The following is an 18,998-nucleotide window of genomic DNA, read 5'->3' as shown; positions in this document are numbered from 1 at the left end:
GTTGTGCTTTTGTTGTTAACTATTCTGAACTTTTTAGTGTTTGCGTTTGTATACCAATGGTAATGGTGTGGCACCGATTAGTCAAGCTCTTCAGTTTTTAAATCTTTCTGAAAAAGAGAATTAAAGTCAACATGAGTGAGAGTACAATAATTCCAAAGAGTTGTATTATATCCATCATTATACCAGAAATGTGTATGTAAATAGGAAGTAAAAAATAGAACACAGCAAAATATCTGTTTACCTATTTCAAAATGCTTTCAATGGTATTTTGAAATAAGTAAACAATTAGCAAAACTACTTTATAATTGAAAATTTTATTTAGGGTTTAACTGTATTTTTACCTATTCATATTTATTTAAATTTCCTTAATGCCTGATCTTTCTATTTAAGTCAATTGCAAAACTCCCATTGACTTCACTGTAGTTGGATGGACTCCTAATGCCTTACCTTTTGAGAAGCTTTTCTTCAGATATAACCCTAGATTAAAATGTGAATAGATGGCAGGAAGAGATGCATGTTTTCAGTAGTGCTTTATCCTGAAGGCTGTCTTAGCAAAGTTAATGAGAAAGTACTGGCAGGCACAGTACACGCATGCTGTCCTCTCAAAAATGAGGTGTGGGATGAGGGGAAAAAGAGCAAACACAAGGGAAATTTAGCAATCATCCCATAAAGTGAAATCCCTCAGGTAAAGGGTGGAAACACTGTAGAGTCTGAAAAAAACCCATCATTAAGCAATCTAGTTTGATTCATCACAAGACAGTCGTTTAACCAGGTATATACTGTCATCCATATGTTTGAACTAAGTCTCATTATAAGATGCTTCCTTTATTTTACTTTTTTTTTTAGGCAAATTTAACTGGCTCCCACAGCAAACAGGTGTTCTCATTATTATTACTGTAAATTGCTTTGTCGGGAATACTGACTGAGGAAACTGAGGTCATAGATAATGGTACATGAGTTAAAGAAAATCTGTCCCACCTTTATAAATCTTGCAGCGGGGTATTTCTCTCTCTCTCTCTCTCTCTCTCATATATATTTTGACCATTTTTCCACACTCTGGGCCAAACTCATTCCAGTGTTGAGAATGGAGCCAGGATTGAGGCAGCTTGTGTCATCCCGATGTGTCTGCTGTGGTCCAGTGCAGCACCCAGTGCAAAGTTCCTTTGCCCCATGGATTTCTGCAAGTGTAAAGTTGTTGGAGCAAGCTCTGAAGCTGGCAGGGTTCATCTGCCCTGGAGGCCATATGCTGAGGGACTGTGCAGCTGCTGTGCTGGTGGGGGCAAGGAGCTGTGGGCAATACATGATTTAGGTCCTGTCTTCCTCAATGAGTAAGAGCAGATGTAGACGTATGGTTGACATGGCTTCCATTCAATTTCCATTCCAAAGCTGTTTTCTATGGCTTATAGGTTCCTCAGAAATGCAGGTCGATCCTTTAGTGGTGTTCAGGTCCTTAGGACTGGTCTATATTATGAACTTACGTTGGTATAATTCCATCGCTCAGGGGTATGAAAATCCACACCTCTGAGTCCTCCTGCAGTTAAAGTGATCTCACCTCCAGTGTGGACAGCACTAGGTCGATGGGAGAATTCACCCATCAACCTAGCTACTGCCTCTCGGGAGGTGGATTACCTACACCAACAGGAGAACCCCTCCCGTCTGCATAGGTAGCGTCTTCTCTGAAGTCTTACTTTCACCCCTCGCCCCCTTCCTCTGCCAGCAGGAGGATGTGCTGATTTTACCCCTCTACCTCCAGCCAGGAGGGTGACGCACTGGCTTACCACCACCCCCACACAGCCCTCTGCCCCTGGAGGGGGACAAAGTTGCAAACTCATTCCAGGGCTCAGTAGGGAGCTTAGCTGCTGCTGAATCCTGGCCTGGAGTGTCAGCTGCTGGATCTGGAGCCCAAACTGCGCTTTGTTCAGAGTCATGAACATTTCAGAGTTACGGACAGCCTCCATTCCCAAGGGGTCCGTAACTCTGAGGTTGTACTGTTACTGTTGTGATACGTGAAGGGTGGGGGGGAGTTGCTCCATTTGATGGACACCCAGCCAGCCAGTTAGCTGTAAAATCCGCCTTATCTGTTCTCTGCTTGCTTTACCTCTAAAGGGTTAACAAGCCCACTGGTAAAAGAAAAGGAGTGGGCACCTGACCAAAGGAGCCAATGGGAAGGTAGAACTTTTTAAAATGGGGAAAAAAGCTTCCCTTTGTGTGTGTGTATCTCTCCCAGAAAGAGGGGAACAGAGGGCAGTGGGAATGCTGGGTAAGGACTGAACCAGATATAAAAATTCATCTTCTATACCTAGAAGAAATTATTTGGAGAGGGGATGTTTAGTTAGATGCTATTAGGCTTATATCTTATTTTGGCTTCTGGATCTCCTCTGTGCTAACCCCAGATTCTTATGTTTGCTTGTAACCTTTAAGCTGAACCCCCAAGAAAGCTCTTTTGGGTGCTTAATTTTAGAAATTGCTCTTTTAAAAACTAGCAAAAACCTAAATTCCAGATGTATTTTCTTTCTTTTTGTTTTAATAACATTTACCTTTTTAAAGAAGGATTTGGATTTTTGTGTCCTAAGAGGTTTGTGTATATGCTGTTTGATTAGCTGGTGGTCACAGCTAATTTCCTTTGTTTTCCTTCTCAGCTCTTTCCCCTGGGCAGGGGTAGGGTGGTGAAAGGGATTGAGGGTACCCCACAGGGAGGAATTCCCAAGTGCTCCTTCCTGGGTCCAAGGGTTTTTTGTTTTGTTTTGTTTTGTTTTTTTTGCATTTGGGTGGTGGCAGGGTTTACCAAACCAAAATCAGAGAAAAGCTGTAACCTTGGGAGTTTAATACAAGCCTGGAGTGGCAAGTATTAATTTTTAAAATCCTTGTCGGCCCCCACTTTCTGCACTCAGAATGAGAGAGTGGGGATTCAGCCTTGACAACTGAACTACCATCTAGCCAGTTATTCTGCATTTTGTAGTTGTGCATTTGATTTTTCCTTCCTAAGTGAAATACTTTGCACTTGTCTTTATTGAAGGGAGGGAGAATTGTATGTCCCCCTTCTGGTTTACCTTCGTTCTGCCATATATTTATGATAAGAACATTTTCACAGCAGATTTGACAAAACACAAAGAAGGTAGGTACCAATGTGAGATTTCTAAAAATAACCACAGCACTTAGCCCAAGGTTTAAGAATCTGAAGTGCAGTCCAAAATCTGAGGGGGATGAGGTGTGGAGCATGCTTTCATAAGTCTTAAAAGTGCAACACTCAGATGTGGAAACTACAGAACCCGAACCACCAAAAAAGAAAATCAACCTTCTACTGATGGCATCTGACTCAGATGATTAAAATGAACATGTATAGGTCCGCTCTGCTTTGGATCGTTACCAAGCAGAACCCATCATCAGCAAGGACACATGAAGGGACATATGAATCTTTAGCACATCTGGCATGTAAATATCTTGCAACATCAGCTACAACAGTGCCATGCGAACACCTGTTCTCACTTTCAGGTGACATTGTAAACAAGAAGTGGGCAACATTAGCTCCTGCAAATTGTAACCAAACTTGTTTTTCTGAGCAATTGGCTGACAGCACTGAGCAGACTTGTAGGCTCTAAAGTTTTACATTGTTTTATTTTTTAATGCAATTATATTTTTGTACATAATTCTATATTTGTAAATTCAACTTTCATGATAAAGAGATTGCACTAGGGTAGTTGTATGAGGTGAATTGAAAAATACTATTTCTTTTGTTTTTTACAGTGTAAATATTTGTAATCAAAAACAAATATGCCTATATATTAAAGCAGAGATTCCCAAACTGTGGGCCCCTGGAGATCTTCCCGGTGGGCACATGATGCTGGCTTGGCCACCTTACCTCCATCAGCTATTTGACATTACAAGCCAGATAAAAATACATTAAATAGTTACCTAATATTTATTCTTCTTTGTAAGCAATTGTTGTTTTTGACTCAAGGATGTAACAGGATGGGAGGAGAGATCGATCACAAAACAGACCGAATTGCCCGAAGTGAGGAGGGAAAGAAATGCTTCTGAGCAATATTATCCAATATTATCTGTCAGACTGTCCTATCTATTTATTGCTAGAGCTTCCAACCCAGTAGCATTAGAGTGCTCAGTTTAGGGTTAAATAACTGTCTGATTATGTACCATCTTCTCTGCTTCTCTTAAGGCAAAAACATGTTTCATGTTCCCATATCAGGCAGAGGTAAACTAAGGGAATGAGAGTAAAAACAAGGGGATGGCTGATTTTCAGAGGTCCTGGTCCCCAAAATTATTTTTGAAGTGAATGGAAGGTGTGAAAATTCAGCATCTCTGAAATTCAGACCCCAGGCCAGTCTGTATTCCTCCTTATTGTGGGAAAGGCTGCATGAATAGGTGTGTCTTTCCCTGCACCCGAAACAAGACTGAGTATTCCATACAGTGTTCTGAAAGTGAACTGGAAAGAGAGTAATGTGCTTTTGAACTGATCAGACCCTGCTGCGCGGACTGGTCATGTAAAGTTTCATTGAACATTCTGCAGTATAAAACTCTGAGTGCTTGTTAGAGGCAGGGGCGGCTCTAGGCATTTTGCTGCCCCAAGCACAGCAGGCAGGCTGCCTTCAGCGGCTTGCTTGCGGGAAGTCCTCCGAAGCCACGGGACCAGCGGACCCTCTGCAGGCAAGCCGCCGAAGGCAACCTGCCTGCCGACCTCGCGGCGACCGGCAGAGTGCCCCCCCGCGGCTTGCCGCCCCAAGCACGCGCCTGGAGCCGCCGCTGGTTAGAGGTATCAGGATTGATCAGTCACAGCCCTCTTCTCCAAGGAGGGCTGCCACTGGCCCGTGAGTCCTGCAGTATCATACAAGGGTGTGTGGCCCATCCTCTTCCACCTCCCCCATTCTACAGTTTCTTGCCAGCCAGGAAGGGTGGCAGCCCTTTCTGTAGTACATATGGTTCACAGCTGTTTGCCCACATTCTTATTGAACACCCTTCTTTATAGAGCTTAAGTGGTACAGAGGGCCTTGTGTACTGGGGTGAATTTTATCCTATAATATCAAACATTTGATTTACACTTCTTTTATCTTCAGTTTAGAACAATAAAACTAATGATAAATGCATGAAATGATAAACTGTCTAGCAGATGTTTCCAAGGCAGTTTTAATTAGTGTGGCTCATCAGAAAGAATAACAATAATTTATTCTTATATGCATTTATTAATTTATTTGTATTAAAGTAGTGCCTAATGAAATCTCAGCCCTCCAGTGTGCTAGGGTCTGTACAAACATATGGTGGAAGATGGTCCCTGGCCCAAACAGTTGACAAGCTAATTACATGTATTGCAAAAACACCTAAATACCTTTATATTCCATAGTGTTTTGCATATTATTTAGAGTGGGACTTAATCTTCAACAGGAGCAGAGTTCGGCCGCGCACTTTCGAAAATCCCACAGTACCTTCTTAAGCCTGTGGGATTGGTATCCTTCATCTTCCCAACCTTGCCCATCCTCTTGTTTGTTGAATTTAAAAAATATATATATTTTTGGAAGTTGTAAATTTAACTTGTAGAAGTTTTTATTAACAAAATCCTAGTTAGTTCATGTGATACACAGTTAACTAGCCTACTACAGTAAAGTCACTGGCATGCTCCTACTTCACTTACAATTTAGCAAACCAGATAATAAGCACTTACTGTTATTATACGGCAATATTGCAAACTAACAAATATTTCTCATTCACAACTGGCTTGTCCAGTGTTTGAAATCCAGATCCCTAGCTGCCAATAGGAAATATCTTAGGGCTTGTCTACATGGGAAATTAACTGAAATTGATATTGCAGAATAGCTAGCTATTGCACTTTAAATTCACACCTTTCTTTAAACCAAAATAGCTTTCATTGATAGACAGGCCCTTAGAATGTTGCTGTGACACAGGAGACTGTTCTGTGATTGGATTTTCTCCTGTAATGGAAAGGACAGTTTTCTCTCAAAACAGCAGGAGTAAAATCTTGGCCCCGTGGAAGTCAATGGGAATTTTACTATTGAATTCACTGCTATCTGGATTTCACCTTAGGTTTTTTTCTTTTAGCGTCTGTTATTACTAGAACCCTCCCTTGTGTGAGGAATCCTTGTGCACATGAAAGAGTCTTATTTCTACTCAATACTTCCCCAAGAGAAAGGTTGGTCTTGTGGATAAGGCATAAATCTGGACATTTCCTTTGTGAATATGGGCAAGTCATCTCTGGCTTATTCTTGCTCCCATTAAAAGTCAATGGGAGTTTTGCCACCAATTTAAAAATTAGCAGTAATGGATCCTTAATCTCTTTCTTTGGGTTTTTCAAAGGAGTCTAAGAGAGTTAAATGTCCTTCTCCCCTTGAAATTCAATTTTCTTATCCATTAAATGAGGATAATAATATCCATTCCATATGATTATAGGGGGACTTAATTCAGAAGTATAAATAAAGAATTTGAACACCCATAAACTGACAGTAATATATAAGTATAAAATATTAATATTTATATTGTTCATTTGGTTTTAAAGGAAACGTATTTTTTAGATTTTTTAAACAGAAAAAAAATCTGTTTCTAAGTATTATTAGTACTTCTTAACACATAGAGATGAAATTCACTGAAAAAGTAATTTGGAGGGCCAGTTTCTCTTCTCAGTTCCACAGTTACAACTAATGGACATTGCTCCATTATAGTTTAAAAGCATAATCCTGTACTAAATTAATAGTATCTGTAAATCTATTGTCTTGATATCATGTGGTCAAGCAGTTTTTCACAGTGATAAAAGTATGTACAAAGTATAAAATCAAGATGATAATATTTTATTCAGAAAAAGAAATGAACAGCCAGATTTTATGAAAAGGGGAATGACTGTGAAATGTGAGGTGAATAACTCTATGCAGGATTGGATAGGTTTTCAGTTTGGAAATAAATTCATTGTTGAACAATTAAACCGCAGTATTTTACAGCTCACAATCACTTTCATTGCTTTTCGAAACCAAGGATAAAAGACAGAGTAAATCAAAGGATTAATGGCAGAGTTGGAATAAGTGAACCAAACCACAATGTCAAAGACAAGGGGTGGTGTTATGAAGTTAAAAAAAGCATCAGTTATTACAATTATAGAATAAGGTGACCAGAATACCACAAAAGCAATCACAGCAATACCAATGGTTTTAGCAGCTTTCCTCTCTCTTCTGCTAACTCTGTCACTGTAAGTGTCAGACGACTGGGTGTTGTTGCTCATCATCTCTATCATTCTAGCTTGTTGTTTAGCCACAGCAAAGATTTTGCTGTAAAGTGCTATAGTTGTAAAAAAGGGTATTAGATAAAGGAGAGTGGATAAAACCACCCATGTTTTGTTGAAAAGAATCTGACAGCTCCCTACACATGAGAGGGCATTTACTAATTCGTGTATCCCTTTGTCATTAGCCCCAGTGAAGACAACAGAAAAACTGTATACTATTGAAAATGTCCAGGCAACAGCTATGAACATGCCTGAAACTGGCACTGTGAACCTGAGAGGGTAAATTAAAGGATCAGTAACAGCAATGTAGCGATCAACAGAGATAAAACACAAGTGAAATATTGATGAATAACAAAAAGATAGTTCTAAAGAACTGTGGAATCTACAGAATATTTCCCCAAAATACCAGCACGTTTCAACAGATCTTATACTGCTGAAGGGCAGCACAGTCAGACCCAAACAAAAATCAGCACATGCCAAGGAGGCGAGCAAAATATTTGTAGGAGAGTGAAGCTGTTTGAAATAAGCTATTGTAATCATTACCATTAGGTTTCCACCTAGTGTAAGAATTGTCAGAAAACCAAGCACAACATACAAAGTTATCCGGATTCCAGAAGACCACGAAGTTTTATAGCAAGATCCATTAATATTCTCAAAGCAATATTGTGCTTCTTCATTCTGAAGAAGTGCTGAAGTCATGTTGTGCTTTTGTTGTTAACTACTCTGAGCTTTTTAGTGTTTGCATTTGTATACCAATGGTGATGGTGTGGCACTGGTAGGTCAAGCTCTTCAGTTTTTAAGTCTTTCTGAAAAAGAGAATTAAAGTCAACATGAGTGAGAGTACAATAATTCCAAAGTGTTGTATTATGTCCACCAGTATACCGGAAATGTGTATGGAAATATGAGCTAAATAATAAAACACAGGAAAATATCTGTTGTAACTACAGCTTTCAATGGCATTTTGAAATAGGTAAACAAGTACCAAAAATACTTTATAATTGAAAAGTTTATTTAGGGTTTAACTGTATTTTTACCTATTCATTTTTTTTACATTTCCTCGATGCCTGATCTTTCTGTTTAAGTCAATTGCAAAACTCCCATTGACTTCACTGTAGTTGTACGGACTCCTAATGCCTTACCTTTTGAGAAGCTTTTCTTCAGATATAACCCTGGATTCAAATGTGAATAGAAGGCAGGAAGAGACGCATGTTTTCAGTAGTGCTTTATCCTCTGAGTTGTTTTAGGAATGTTAATGAGAAAATAATGGCAGGCTGTCCTCTCAAAAATGAGAGGTGGGGTGAGGGGAAAAACAGCAAACACAAGGGAAATTTAGTAATCATCCCATACAGTGAAATCCCTCTAGTAAAAGGTGTAAACACTGAAAGATATGTAGAGTCTGGAAGAAAAGCCAAACCATTATTAAGCAATCTACTTTGATTCATCATAAGACAGTCCTTTAAATAAGTATTTATTGTGATGCATATGTTTGACCTAAGTCTCATTAAAAGATCGTTCCTTGATTTTTTGAAGGCAAATTTAACTGGCTCCCACAGCAACCAGGTGTTATCTTAGTATTATTACTGTAATTTGTTTTGTTAGAAATACTGAGTAAGGAAACTGAGGTCATAGATAATGGTACATATGTTAAAGAAAATCTGTCCCACCTTTATTAATCTCTCGGTGGGGTATTTTTATTTCTTTGTCTCTCTCATATTTTGGCCACTTTTCCATGCTCTGGGCCAAACTCATTCTAGTGCTAAGAATGGAGGCAACTTGTGTCATCTCGATGTGTCTGCTGTCATCCAGTGTAAACCCCAGTGCAAATTAGGGGGGGCTAAATTGCACTCTCATTGCCCCTCCCTCCTCTGGCCTATCCCCAGCCTGCCCCAGAAGTTCCCCTGCCCCATGGGTTTCTGAAAGTGTAAAGCTGGTGGAGCAAGCTCTGATCTGCCCTGGAGGCCACTTGCTAATGAACTGTGCAGCTGCTGTGCTGCTGAGGGCAAGGAGCTGTGGGCCATATATGATTTGGTCCTGTCTTCATCAATGAGTTTGTGTAGGTGTAGATGTATGGTTGAGATGGTGCGTCCATTCCAAACCTATATTTTCCATGGCTTATAGGTTCCTCAGAAATGCAGGTCGATCATTTAGTGGTGTTTAGGCCCTTAGACCTGGTCTATATTATGAATTTATGTTGGTATAACTACAGCGCTCAGAGGTCTGAAAAATCTACACCTCTGAGCCCTGCCACAATTAAAGCGATCTCACCCCCAGTGTGGACAGCATTAGGTCAATGGGAGAATTCACCCATCAACCTAGCTACCACTTCTCGTGGAAGGGTATTACCTACATCAACAGGAGAACCCCTCCTGTGTGCATAGGTGGCGTCTTCAGTGAAACATTTCTTTCACTCCTCGCCCCGTCGCCAGTGGGAGGAAGTGCTGTTTTTTACCCTCCTTCCCCCAGCCAGGAGGGGAAGCACTTTTTTTACACCACGCCACCCCACCGAGCGGGGGACATGCTGTTTTCACTCACATACACACACGTAGCTAGTTATTCTGCATTTGTTAGTTGTGCATTTGATTTTTTTTCTTCCTAAGTGAAATACTTTGCACTTGACTTTATTGAATTTCATCTTGTTGAATTCAGACCAATTCTCCAATTTGTCAGTCATTTTGAATTTTTATACTGTCCTCCAAAGTGCTTGCAATTCCTCCTAGCTTGGTGTCATCAGCAAATTTTAGAAGAATACCCTCCACTTCCTTTTTCAAGTCATTAATGAAAATGGTGAATAGTATTAGACCGAGCCCTAACCCTTGCGGGACCACACTAGATATACCTTCCCAGTTTGACAACAAAGCATTGATAACTACTCTTTGAGTAGGGTCTTTCAACCAGTTGTTCACTGTATAATAATTTCATGTAGACCACATTTCCTTAATTTGTTTAAGAGACCATCATGTGGGATTGTGTCTAAAGCAGATGTGGGCAAACTACAGCCCGCGGGCCACATCCGGCCCATGGGACCATCCTGCCTGGCCCCTGAGCTCCTGGCTGAGGAGCCTAGTCCCTGGCCCCTCCCACACTGTCCCTCCTCCTCCGCAGCCGGGCTGTGCTCTGGTCTGCCGCTCCTGCTGGGCAGCGTGGGGAGCGCAGCTGGCTCTGTGTCGTGGCTGTGTGCTCCTGCTGCTGGTAAGTGAGTGGGAAGTGGCGGGGGGGTTGGGTAAGGGAGCAGGGTGTCCTGGGAGGCTGTCAGGGAGGAGGTGGAGGTTTGATGGGGCGGAGGTTCTGGGGGGGTGATGGTCAGGGGATGGGGAACAGGGAAGGTTGGAAGGGAGAGTCCTGGGGGGCCTGTTGGGGGCCTGTCAGGGGGTGAGGATGTAGATAGGGGTCGGAAGGGCAGTCAGGGGACAAGGAGTAGGGGGGGTGAGATCCCGGGGTGCAGTTTGGGGCAGGGGTTCCCAGGAGGGGGTGGTCGGGGATGAGGAGCAGAGGGCGGTTGGATAGGGGGTGGGATTCCCAGGGGGGCTGTCAGGGGGCGGAGGTGTGGATAGGGGTTGGGGCAGTCAGGAGACAGAGAGCAGCGGGGTTGGATGGGGGTGTCCTGGGAGGAGGCGGTTAGGGGGACAAGGAACAGGGGCGGGGTTGGATGGTTGGGGGCTCTGAGTGGGGCAGTCAGGAGGGGGAAGTGGGAGGGGGCGGATAGGGGGCGGGGACCAGGCTGTTTGGGGAGGCACAACCTTCCCTACCCAGCCCTCAATACAGTTGCACAATCCCGATGTGGCCCTCAGGCCAAAAAGTTTGCCCATCCCTGGTCTAAAGTCTTACTAAAATCAAGACATATCATGGCCACTGTTTCCCCCTTATCTAGTAGGCCAATTAGTTGAAACAATAGTTAAGAATAAAATTGTCAGACACATAGAAAAACATAAACTGTTGAGCAATAGTCAACATGGTTTCTGTAAAGGGAAATCGTGTCTTACTAATCTATTAGAGTTCTTTGAAGGGGTCAACAAACATGTGGACAAGGGGGATCCAGTGGACATAGTATACTTAGATTTCCAGAAAGCCTTTGACAAGGTCTCTCACCAAAGGCTGTTACGTAAATTAAGCTGTCATGGGATAAAAGGGAAGGTCCTTTCATGGATTGAGAACTGGTTAAAAGACAGGGAACAAAGGGTAGGAATAAATGGTCAATTCTCAGAATGGAGACGGGTAACTAGTGGTGTTCCCCAAGGGTCAGTCCTAGGACCAATCCTATTCAATTTATTCATAAATGATCTGGAGAAAGGGGTAAACAGTGAGGTAGCAAAGTTTGCAGATGATACTAAACTGCTCAAGATAATTAAGACCAAAGCAGACTGTGAAGAACTTCAAAAAGATCTCACAAAACTAAGTGATTGTGCAACAAAATGGCAAATGAAATTTAATGTGGATAAATGTAAAGTAATGCACATTAGAAAAAATAACCCCAACTATACATACAATATGATGGGGCTAATTTAGCTACAACGAGTCAGGAAAAAGATCTTGGAGTCATCGTGGACAGTTCTCTGAAGATGTCCACGCAGTGTGCAGAGGCAGTCAAAAAAGCAAACAGGATGTTAGGAATAATGAAAAAGGGGATAGAGAATAAGACTGAGAATATATTATTGCCCTTGTATAAATCCATGGTACGCCCACATCTCGAATACTGTGTACAGGTGTGGTCTCCTCACCTCAAAAAAGATATACTGGCACTAGAAAAGGTTCAGAAAAGGGCAACTAAAATGATTAGGGGTTTGGAGAGGGTCCCATATGAGGAAAGATTAAAGAGGCTAGGACTCTTCAGCTTGGAAAAGAGGAGACTAAGGGGGATATGATAGAGGTATATAAAATCATGAGTGAAGTGGAGAAAGTGGATAAGGAAAAGTTATTTACTTATTCCCATAATACAAGAACTAGGGGTCACCAAATGAAATTAATAGGCAGCAGGTTTAAAACAAATAAAAGGAAGTTCTTCACGCAGCGCACAGTCAACTTGTGGAACTCTACCTGAGGAGGTTGTGAAGGCTAGGACTATAACAGCGTTTAAAAGAGAACTGGATAAATTCAGGGAGGTTAAATCCATTAATGGCTATTAGCCAGGATGGGTAAGGAATGGTGTCCCTAGCCTCTGTTTGTCAGAGGATGGAGATGGATGACAGGAGAGAGATCACTTGATCATTGCCTGTTAGGTTCACTCCCTCTGGGGCACCTGGCATTGGCCACTGTCGGTAGACAGATACTGGGCTAGATAGATCTTTGGTCTGACCTGGTACTGCTGTTCTTATGTTCTTATAAGAAGAAAATTAGGTTGTTTTGGCATGCTTTGTTCTTGACAAATCCATTTTGGCTATTCCTTATCACCTTATTATCCTCTACGAGCTTACAAATTGATTGTTAATAATTTGTACCAGTATCTTTCCAGGTATCAGAGTTTGACTGACTTTTCTATAATTCCCTGGGTCCTCTTCGTTCCCACTTTAAAGAAAGGTACTATGTTTGCCCTTCTCCAGTGTTCTGAGACCTCACTCATCTTCCAGAAGTTCTCAAAGGTAATTGCAAATGGTTCTGAGATTGCTTCAGCTACTTCCTTAAGTACCTAAGATGAACTTGAATACATCTAACTTATCTAAGTATTCTTTAACCTGTTTGTTTGCTACTTTGGCTTGTGTTCCTGCCATCTTTTTGCTAGTATTAATTGAGTTGATTATCTGGTCCCTATTAACCTTTTTAGTCTGAAGCAAAATAGGCATTAAATACATCAGTTTTCTGGATGTCATTAGTTACTACCCTCCTTCCCCCCTAAGTAGAAGACCAACACTTTCCTTCATCTTTCTCTTTCTCCTAATGTATTTAAAGACCCTGTCTTCTATGTCCCTTGCTAGATGTAACTCACTTTGTGTTACAGTCTTTCTGAATTTGTCCCTACATGCTTGTACTGTTCTTTCCCCTTAGCAATTCATTCATGTTTCCCCTTTTTGTAGGATTTGTTTTTGAATTTCTTTCATTAAAGAGCTCCTAATGGCGCTAATGCCCCAGGGGAAAGGAAGGGAAGAGCCAGCCCCCAGCTATCTTAGAGACCCTCACAAGCAGGTTGAAAACCCAGGAGACCAGGAAGAGAAGATTCAACTCCTTTTCCCTTCCAATGACAACTGCCAGTATTATAGATCTCAGCTGGAAGCAGTTAGAGGAACCTGTCCACATGCCCTCCAGAGACCCTCCACAACAGGAGGGGCCACAGCCTAAGAAAACTCAGCTTCTACACACATTGTCATTCCCAAAGGATGAGCATATTAACTTAGTCTCCAGTTTTGGGATCTTTCTGTACAACTTGACTCTGTTTCCTCAAAAAGCACAAGAAAGCAGGCAGAGTATTCACTGTTCCAGCTTTACACTCCTCTTCCTAACTGTAGAGCTTTGACTGCAGAGCATGAGCCCTGGAACCCTGCAGGACCAGTGCTGGAGCCTGGTAGTCCTGTCTCTTCGATATTTAATGACAGTTGTTTCCACCCACTGTCTTCTCTTCCCAGTCATCCTAGGCTTCTAGGCAGTTCTACAATTTTATTATTGTTTCCTAGTGGGGATATCAAGAACCTTATTATTATAGTGTTTATTCGCAGTCTGAAGTTAGAATCTAATATCTGCTGTATTAAAAAAAAAGAGAGAGAGAAAAACCCTTCCAAATATATGTTATGCATATGTAAATATGACATAGTGACATACATGTTACTTAACTTGTGGCCTCTTCAGGGCAGAGATTGTTTTCTGTTATGCGTTTGTGCCTGGCACTGTGGAACCTTGATCCCGGTTGGAGCCCTTAGGTGCTACTACAATACAATCATACTAAGAAGAAGTTTAAAAAACTTAGAAGAAGAAAAACCCAAACAAACAAAAGAATATTAGCTGAAGTTCTGTTATCAATACTCATCCCACAACACTTTTCCATCTCATTGACTTTTTCAGACTCTGTGCCCTTTCTTCAATTAATTTAAACAATTTGATAGCGTTTAGTCATAGTTATTAAAGCATGCCAGAGAGGCGTCATCTCAGAGGTGTAACAAAGTTGATTGGCAGGGTTTAGGTGAGGTCTTTATGCCAGCTATTTGGAATTCAGTTGAACAGGGATAGGTGCTTTTTTGATATTTTTTTACATAACAAGTAATGAACATGACACTTCCATGTATCGGTGCTATCATACGCTACATAAATTGTGTATGCATGCTGATTGTGGGTTTAATATTTCACTTTGTGTAGCAATTATTTTAATGCTGATATTTGTATTGCTTTGTTTTTCTTACAGTTGAAATATTCAGGACCACCCACTAGATGGCACAACAGTGATGTTATCCTGCTTTCCTCTGATAGCCGAAGATCTTGGACTTGATTTTGATCTCACCTTGGTATTACACCAATATAACTCTGCTGATTTCAGTACAGTCACTCCTGATTTACAGAGACTCAGCTGAGGTCAGAATCAACCCCTTCTCTCAAAGCAATATACCTACCAGTATTTTGTTTTAGATTTGTAGTTATGATCAAAAATGTCCTTTTCAGATAAGACACTTTGTCTGGAACTTGGGGGGACAGTTTACTTTGATTCACAGCATATGGACAACTCTGTATACATCTCATGTCTTCTGATGGTATTGTATGATTCCTGTGAAAGCAGGGGATCCCAAACTGCTTTGCTGGCTATCAGTGGTCCATGGAGATCTTCCCAGTGGGCACATTGTGCTGGCTTCTCGTCCTTATTTTCAGCAGCTATTTTACATTACAAGACAGATAAAATATATTAAATATTTACCTAATATTATTATTCCTTGTAAGCAATTGTGGTTGTTGCCACAAGGATGTTACAGGATGGGAGGAGAGGTACATCACAAAACAGATCACAAAATTGCCCCAAAAGAGGCGAAAAAGAAATGCTTCTGAGCAATATTATCTGTCAGATTGTCTAATCTATTTATTTCTAGAGCTTCCATCCATGTAGCATTAGAGTGCTCAGTTTAGGGTTAAAAAACTGTCTGATTATGTACCATCTTCTCTGCTCCTCTTAAGCCAAAAATATGTTTCATGTTCCCATATCAGGCAGAGGAAAACTAAGGGGAATGAGAGGAAACACAAAGGGCGGGGCTGATTTTTAGTGTTACTAGTCCCCAAAATTCTTTTTGAAGTCAATGGAAGGTGTGTGTACTCAGCATCTCTGAAATTCAGACCCCAGGCCAATCTGTATTCCTCCTTATTGTGGAAAAGGCTGCATGAATAGGTGTGTCTTTCCCGGCGCTTGAAAAGAGAATGAGTATTCTGTGCAGTATACGGGGTTCTGAAAGTGAAGTGGAAAGAGAGTAATGTGCTTTTGAACTGATCAGACTCTGCTGTGCAGGCTGGTTGTATAAAGTTTCATTGAACATTCTGCAGTATAAAACTCTGTTGAGTGCTTGTTAGAGGTCTCAGGATTGATCAGTTGCAGCCCTCGTCTCCAAGGAGGGTTGCCATTGGCCTATGAGCACTACAGTATCATACATGGGTGTATGGCCCATCCCCTTCCATGTCCCCCCATTCTACTGTCCCCTGCCAGTCATATGGTAGTAAATGTGGTTCACAGCCATCAAACCACATTCTTATTGAACATGTTCTTTGCAGAGCTGAAATGGTAAAGACTGCGTTGTGTATTTTATCCTCTAATATCAAACATTTGATTTACGCTTCTTTTATCTTCAGTTTAGAACAATAAAACTAATGATAAATGCATGAAATGAAAAACTGTATAGAAGATTTTTCCAAGGAAGTTTTTATTATTGGATGCATTTCTTTATTTATTTGAATTAAGATAGTGCCTAATGAAATCTCAGCCCCCAGTGTGCTAGGGTCTATATAAACATATGGTGGGAGATGGTCCCTGGCCCAAACAGTTTACAAGCTAATTACATATATTGCAAAACCACTTAAACAAATTTACTCTCCATAATGTTTTGCATACTATTTAGAATGGGACTTAATCTTCAATAGGAGCAGAATTATGCCAGTGCTGGGTGCTTTCGAAAATCCCACACTACATTCTTAATTCTGTCTCAAGTATCCTTCACTCTCCCCACCTTGCACATCCTCTTGTTTGTTGAATTAAAAAAAAAGTTATTTTTTGAATTTGTATTAACAAAATCCCAGTTACGTCATGTGATAAACAGTTAGCTTCCCACTGTAGCAAAGTCAATGGCATGCTCCTACTTCTGTTACAATTTAGCAAACCAGATAATAAGCAGTTATTGTTATTATATGGCAATATTGCAAACTAACAAATATTTCTCATTCACAATTGGCCTGTCCAGGGCTTCTGTAGCAAGTGTTTGAAATCCAGATCCTTTGCTGCCAGTATGAAATATATTAGAGCTTGTCGACATAGGAAATTAACTGGAATTGACATTGCAGAAGAGCTAGTTATTGCACATTAAATTCCCACCTTTCTTTAAACCAAAATAACTTTCAAGGATAGACAAGCCCTTAGAATGTTGCTGTGACACAGGAGACTGTTCTGTGATTGGATTTTCTCCTGTAATGGAAAGGATAGTTTTCCCTCAAAACAGCAGAGGTAAAATCTTGGTCCCATTGACATCAAGGGGAGTTTTACCATTGAATTCACTAGTATCTGGATTTCACCTTAGGTTATTGTTTTCTTTTAGTGCCTATTATTACTAGAACCCTCCCTTGTGTGAGGAATCCTTGTGCACATGAAAGGGTCTTATTTCTACTCAATACTTCCCCGAGAGAAAGGTTGGTCTTGTGGTTAAGGCACAAATCCGGACATTTCCTGTGTGAATATGGACAAGTCAGTGCTGGCTTATTCATGCTCCCATTAAAAGTCAATGGGAGTTTTGCCACCAATTTAAAAAGTAGCAGAATTGGATCCTTAATTTCTTTGGTTGGGTTTTTCAAGGGAGCCTAAGGGAATTAAACATCTATCTTACTCTGAAATTCAATGTTCTTATTCATAAAATGAGGATAATAATATCCATTCTGTATGGGTGTTGGGGGACTTAATTCATTAATATAAGTAAAGAATTTGAACACCCATAAACTGACTGTAATATATAAGTATAAAATATTAATATTTATATTATGAGAGGAGTAGCCATGTTAGTCTGGATCTGTAAAAAGCGACAAAGAATATTTATATTGTTCATTTGGTAAATAATGTTACCATATTGGTTTTAAAAGAATGGAAAATTATTTCTGCTTTTCTTTATTGTTAGTACTTCCTAACAGATAGGGATGAATGTCACTGAAAAACTAATTTTCGATCTTTCTTTTTTTGCTTTTATTTAATTCTGGAGGGCCATTTTATCTTCTCAGTTCCACAATTACATCTAATGGACATTGATCTATTACTGTTTCCTACCATAATCTAGTATTAAATTAACAGTTGTACAAAGTATAAAATCAAGATGACAATATTTCATCCAGAAAAAGAAATAAACAGCCAGATTTTATGAAAAGGGGAATGACTGTGAAATGTGAGATCAGTAGCTCTATGCAGGATTGGAGAGGTTTTCAGTTTGGAAATAAATTCATTGTTGAACAGTCAAGCCGGAGTATTTTACAGCTCACAATCACTTTCATTGCTTTTCGAAACCAAGGATAAAAGATAGAGTAAATCAAAGGATTAATGGCAGAGTTGGAATAAGTGAACCAAACCACAATGTCAAAGACAAGGGGTGGTGTTATGAAGTTAAAAAAAGCATCAGTTATTACAGTTATAGAATAAGGTGACCAGAATACCACAAAAGCAATCACAGCAATACCAATGGTTTTAGCAGCTTTCCTCTCTCTTTTGCCAACTCTGTCACTGTAAGTGTCAGACGACTGGGTGTTGTTGCTCATCATCTCTATCATTCTAGCTTGTCGTTTAGCCACAGCAAAGATCTTGCTGTAAAGTGCTATTGTTGTAAAAAACGGTATTAGATAAAGGAGGGAGGTTACAGCCACCCAAGTTTTGTTGAAGAGAATCTGACAGCTCCCTACACATGAGAGGGCATTTACTAATTCTTGTATCCCTTTGTCATTAGCCCCAGTGAAGACAACAGAAAAACTGAATACTAATGAAAATGTCCACGCAACTGCTATGAACATGCCTGAAACTGGCATTGTGAACTTGAGAGGGTAAATTAAAGGATCAGTAACAGCAACGTAGCGATCAACAGAGATAAAACACAAGTGAAATATTGATGAATAACAGAAAGATACTTCTAAAGAACTGTGGAATCTACAGAATGTTTCCCCAAAATACCAGCATGTTTCAACAGATCTTATACTGCTGAAGGGCAGCACAGTCAGACCCAAACAAAAATCAGCACATGCCAAGGAGGCGAGCAAAATATTTGTAGGAGAGTGAAGCTGTTTGAAATAAGCTATTGTAATCATTACCATTAGGTTTCCACCTAGTGTAAGAATTGTCAGAAAACCAAGCACAACATACAAAGTTATCCGGATTCCAGAAGACCACGATGTTTTATAGCAAGATCCATTAATATTCTCAAAGCAATATTGTGCGCCTTCATTCTGAAGAAGCACTGAAGTCATGGGGTGCTTTTATTGTTAACTACTCTGATTTTTTTGGTGTTTGCATTTGTATACCAATGGTGATGGTGTGGCACTGGTTGGTCAAGCTCTTCAGTTTTTAAGTCTTTCTGAAAAAGAGAATTAGAGTCGACATGAGTGGGAGTACAATAATTCCAAAAAAACAACCCAG

At 40.4% G+C, this 18,998-nt stretch overlaps 2 protein-coding genes across 2 annotated transcripts; both read right to left on the bottom strand.

Annotated features, from left to right (window-relative positions):
- Window positions 1-6,904: 6,904 nt before the first annotated feature.
- On the bottom strand, window positions 6,905-7,933 carry LOC120401116 (trace amine-associated receptor 7a-like). Its single transcript, XM_039530778.1, has one exon. The coding sequence runs from the start codon at window positions 7,931-7,933 to the stop codon at window positions 6,905-6,907; it is 1,029 nt and encodes a 342-aa protein (XP_039386712.1).
- Window positions 7,934-17,800: 9,867 nt separating this feature from the next.
- On the bottom strand, window positions 17,801-18,829 carry LOC120401115 (trace amine-associated receptor 7a-like). The gene has a single exon (XM_039530777.1). The coding sequence runs from the start codon at window positions 18,827-18,829 to the stop codon at window positions 17,801-17,803; it is 1,029 nt and encodes a 342-aa protein (XP_039386711.1).
- Between the last annotated feature and the right edge of the window lie 169 nt (window positions 18,830-18,998).

This window comes from Mauremys reevesii, linkage group 3 (assembly GCF_016161935.1).
Source record: "Mauremys reevesii isolate NIE-2019 linkage group 3, ASM1616193v1, whole genome shotgun sequence".
NCBI classification, from domain to species: Eukaryota; Metazoa; Chordata; order Testudines; family Geoemydidae; genus Mauremys; species Mauremys reevesii.
This window is presented reverse-complemented; position numbering and strand designations above follow the sequence as displayed.

Excerpts from the sequence above, each read along its gene's own strand:
- LOC120401116 (XM_039530778.1), bottom strand. The coding sequence starts at position 7,933 with ATGACTTCAGCACTTCTTCAGAATGAAGAAGCACAATATTGCTTTGAG.
- LOC120401115 (XM_039530777.1), bottom strand. The coding sequence starts at position 18,829 with ATGACTTCAGTGCTTCTTCAGAATGAAGGCGCACAATATTGCTTTGAG.